At 58.4% G+C, this 4,834-nt stretch overlaps 1 protein-coding gene across 1 annotated transcript in view; it reads right to left on the minus strand.

The window, feature by feature from the left end:
• The window catches only part of WSCD2 (WSC domain containing 2), an 18,636-nt gene that overhangs the window by 2,647 nt on the left and 11,155 nt on the right, over window positions 1-4,834 (minus strand). Inside the window, 2 exon segments of the mRNA XM_009636186.1 lie at window positions 1,203-1,403; window positions 3,752-4,029. Coding sequence (XP_009634481.1) covers window positions 1,203-1,403; window positions 3,752-4,029 — 479 coding nt within the window.

Below are 4,834 nucleotides of genomic sequence, written 5' to 3' on the forward strand. Positions count from 1 at the left end.
TTTTAGTAGCCCCTTGGATCATTTTAGTAGCCCTCCTCTGGCCCCGTGCCAACAGGTCCGTGTCCTCCTTCTGCTGAGGGCTCCAGAGCTGGGTGCAGGGCTCCAGGGGAGGTCTCGGGAAACTCAGCTGCTGAGAGGAAGCCCAGCCATGGCACCAGCATCGGCTGGGTCCGTTCTCCTGCGCCTCTGCCTTGGGGAAGGACGGATAACTGGGGCTTGGAGATCTCCTTCCTCCTGCTAATTAGAACCTCAGGTGCCTGGGAGATGGCACTGGGAAGGCAGAGCCGGAGCGGAGCTGCCCGTCCCCTCCCGACACCGGCCCTGGGCAGGGTGGTCCCACCGGGACCCGGCTTCGGTGGCAGCATGGAGATGCTGCTGCCCCGCACCGACACACAGGCCCACCAGGTGATGGATGGGGATCATAGAATCATAGAATCATACAATCGTCTAGGTTGGAAAAGCCCTTTAAGATCATCAAGCCCAACCGTTCCCCTACCCCTGCCATCCCACCACTAAACCCTGGCCCTAAGCCCCTCATCTGTCCTGCTTTTAAATAACCCCAGGGATGGGGACTCGACCACCTCCCTGGGCAGCCCCTTCCAGAGCCTGACAACCCTTTCGGTGAAGAAATTTTTCCCAATGTCCAACCTAAAGCTGCTCTGGCGCAACTTCAGACCATTGATGGATGTCTGATGGGTCCTGTTATTTTTTTTTAACCTCTCCTTGCTCTCCACCAGCTACCAGGTGTTCGGCTGCCGTTGGCCTCAACGAGCTGCTCCAAAGAAGCAGCAGTTTGGGTCCCTGGGCTCCTGCCCACTCGAGCCATTCCCTCCCCACTGGCACCAGGCTGCTGTCAGTCCCATGTCCCGTGTCCCCAGACAAAGCCACCTCTCTGCTGCTGCCCTGTGACCCAGCACGGCACCCAACAGCCGAGCACCTTCACTTCCCTACCCCATCCCATGCCACCCACGCGGGAGCCCTCGGCCATGCCAGGTGATGCTGTGGGTCATGCCAAGAGACAGATGTGGGTCATGCCAGGAGACAGACGTGGGGACCCCATGGGGGTGACAGAGCCCAGGTTTCCCCCATGGAGGGACCAGACTTGGGCTCTGCTGAGCTTTATAGCTCTGGGGGCTGGGCTGGATCTTGCCCACCCAGGTCCTGTGGGAGCGGGGCTGGGGCACCCAAGCCCGCTACCCTACCTTTGCCCTTCCAATGGGCGTGAGCTGCGAAGCCGATGTGCCCCCCGTATTTGCGGTTGAACTCAGCCATCAGAGCCTTGTAGGGGTTTCGGATGAGGAGGATGGCCGAATCGAAGGACTCGATCTCCTTCTGGCCACTCTCGTGGGTTTTGATGCAAATCGTCCTCCCGCTTCGCCAGTGGTCCCTCTCGCCCTTGAACCCTGCCGGGACAGAGCAAGCGGGTGCCTGAGAAGCAGCCGGTGCCGACATTAATAAAAATAATAAAAAGTGAGCTAGGGGAAAGAGGATGACACGGGGGGGGGATAGTCAGGTTGCAAAATACGTTTGGATCAAAGCAGCTGGGGCCTGAAGGAGAATTTGCATCCCTCTCCCTGATGGAAATGGTGTATTTGCCTGAGTGAGGAGTCGAGCCCTGATGTAAAATTCATGCGCGAGAGGTCGGGTAGCGGGCGCAAGGGCCGAGCAGGGCTGCCTCCTCCCCGGCCGGGCTCCTCTCTTCTCAGTGAGATGTCTCCATTCGGGAGGTTGGACTAGATGACCTCTAGGGGTCCCTTCCAACCCAAAACATTCTATGATTCTATGATCAGCCCCAGGGCACAGCCCCAGGGCAAAGCACCCCGGTGTGAAATAACCACACACCACGTTAACGTACTGTGCGCTCATACCGCTGGGCTAAGAACGTGGTTTTATAGCAATAATCTCCCTGGGTGCAACATTTAACCCCCCCAATAAATTAAGAAGGGTAAAAAAAACCCCTACGGTCGCGGGGCTGCAGATGAGCCCAGGGGCTACAGCGATGCCATGGGGGGTCCGGAGAGGGGACCGCCGTCCCCCCGTGTCCCCTGGCATCGCTCCCACCCCCTTTGCACCCCCAGCCCCTGCCAAGTGCAATGCTAACTACCCGGGAACCGTGGGTGGGGAGCTGAGGGGGGCGGGGGGGAGATAAGTAGCTGTGTTACATCAATTATGGAGGTGTAATTTGCTTTCAGCAGCCATGCAGTGCGACGCGGGGCCGGGGTGGCTAATCTGCCAGTTGCCTGGATACCTCCGGGCCCTCCGACGCGCTCAGCCTGGAATAAACCCGAAACCCGCTCACAGTCGGATGAGCAAAACCTCGCCAAGGCTTTCTCCCAGTGATGCCCCCCTCGGTGGGGCACGCGATGCTGCCTGCATCCCGGGTGGGTGCCAGCGCTGGGGGCTGATATAGTCCGGGCTCCCTTGCTCAGCGCAGAGCATCTTCCATCTCCAAAAGCCTGAATTTGGCAAATCTTGAAGAAAAGTGCATTGCTGCCTATGGTGTTGGGCAAGCGGGGCTTTAGGGGGTGCCCTGGGTACAGACCTCGGTCGGCTGTGCGGGTACCGGGGTACGGACCCTACCATGTGGGTACCCCAGGTACAGAACCCAGCGCCGCTGCGGCTGAGGAGGGAAGGAGGATTTCCAATCAGAGCCGCAAAAGGAAAAGCAGGAGAAACCTTCAAGGTCTATGAATAAAACTGTTGTAAACGGCTGTAAAATGGGGGACCTGGTCTTTTCCCTCCCCCTTGCAATATGGTGGGTTACTGGGTGGAACTGGTGACAGCATCCCGCCTCTGTTAAATATTTACTGGGCAAATAGAATCATAGAATCATAGAATCGAATCATAGAATCACTTTGGATGGAAAAGACCTTTAAGATCATCAAGTCCAACCGTTCCCCTAACCCTGCCATCCCACCACTAAACCCTGTCCCTAAGCACCTCATTGATCCTGCTTTTAAATCCCTCATCTGTGTTGCTGGGGATGGATCTCCACCAAATCCTTCAGCCCGAGAACAGGCAAATGAGATCAGCTCCCTCCTCCACTCCCCCCGCCCCAGCCCATGAGCTCATCAGCACTTTTTGGCACCATAAATATTCATCCATTTGGGTGTTGGTGTTCCCCGGGTGCCCTGATGTCACTATTTTTATCTGCAGCTACTTGGGAGCCCTGTGGGGACATTTGTCCTCCAGGCCACTGGTTCCACCAGCACCACCCGCTCCCAAATCCTGAAGCTGGGGGGGCGACCCGAGCCCTTCTCGTCACACAGCCGTGCCTTCCATTTGCTTTGCCCTTTCTGCATCCCGGGATGAGAGCGCCAAGCCCGCGAACACCAGCTCCCGGGGAAATCTGATTACAAAGCCCTTTTCCTTGGGCAAAAAAATGCAGGAATTGCCTCGTTTGCCAGGGTCAGAGCTGCGCCGATTCCTCCTCTAGAAAATTCCAACCCCCACGGCGGGTTAAAAGCCACCAGCGTGATGGAGAAACCCCAGTTCTGTGCCAAAGCAGTCCTGGCCAAGGTTAGTGGGCAGCACGGGGAGGTTTCGGGCTGGGCACACACGGTGCTGGGTCCCTCAATACCCTTTGAACCAGGACACATCCAGCGCAAACCATCCCACAGGGCAGCATCGGTGCTGCCTAGCTCTGCCCTCCCCTCCCCGCAGACCCAAGGGACGGCACCGGGACCTTCTCCCGATTCAGGTGGGACCTGTGCACCCCCGGCAGCGATCCCCCCCACCCAACCCTGCTCACCTTTGTTGTAGAGAGACCCATCAAAGTAGTAGCTGCCGGTGTAGAAGCCGGTGGCCAGCTCGATCAGGTGGCGTGCCCAGGTATTGCCGGCGCCGGGGAAGCTGGCCAGGGCCACCAGCTGCTTGGCGTGGGTAGGGAGAAACCTCCTGTCCATGCAGCGGTTGTCTGCAGCAAGAACCGGCCAAGGCACGTCAGGGTACCATGCTTTTCATACCGAGGGATCCCGCTCCCTTCCGGCACGCTGCTGCCTCCCGGGAAGAGGCTGGGGCAGGGTGGGAGGAGGTGGCCACTATAGGGGAAGATGCCCTGCCTAAAGCATGCAGGGACACCCCAAAGATGACTCCAAAGAGTCCTGAACACCCCAAAAAGTCCTAAGAGGAGGGCAGGAGATGCTCTGCCAGTGCCTGCTGCTGGCTGGCTGCAGGGGTAGGGGAGAGCGAGGAACACGGGCGCGTTGGCCAAGCACCGCTCCTGCTTTTTGGATCGGTGAATGCACAAGAGTTTCCAGCATGGCCTCAAACACCGAGGCAGGGATTGCAGCAAGACCAACCTGCTCTTGAGCAAAACCACCTGAATTTGGGACCTCACTTGCTCCCCTTCCCCTCCCTGCTCTGCCAGTAACAGGTTTCCCCTCACCCCGCGCTTCCCTGTCCCCATCGGTGCCACCACTGGGGTGGCAGTGGGGGACGGGAGCCCTCTCTGCGCAGCCTCCCGGGGACTTTCTCCCTGGTCACAGCTTTTTTTCCCCCCCATATTTTTCCCCGGAGCCCATCCCCACTGGCTGGCAAAGCTCCGGCTGACTGGTACTGCCGGTGACAAGGAGGGACAAGTGCCGGCAAGGAGGGATCCCGCTGGAGGCAGATGGCAAACTGCTCTGCCCTGCAGCTGAGTCAGGCTGTAATTAAAGCTGTTTGTTCAGGGGAGGATTGATTTCCCAGGAAATTAAAATAAATGCTCATTTTTAATGAAAGCCAAATAGATGCTGTGAGCTCACGCTCACTTTCTGCCAGCGGCCCCGGAAAGGGGTTGGGAAACCAGTGCTGGGCACCTGCGCTGGGGGGGTCCCTGCCCATCCCCCTGCCC

The sequence above is a fragment of the Egretta garzetta genome, unplaced genomic scaffold, assembly GCF_000687185.1.
Source record: "Egretta garzetta isolate BGI_Z169 unplaced genomic scaffold, ASM68718v1 scaffold330, whole genome shotgun sequence".
In the NCBI taxonomy this organism is placed as follows: Eukaryota; Metazoa; Chordata; class Aves; order Pelecaniformes; family Ardeidae; genus Egretta; species Egretta garzetta.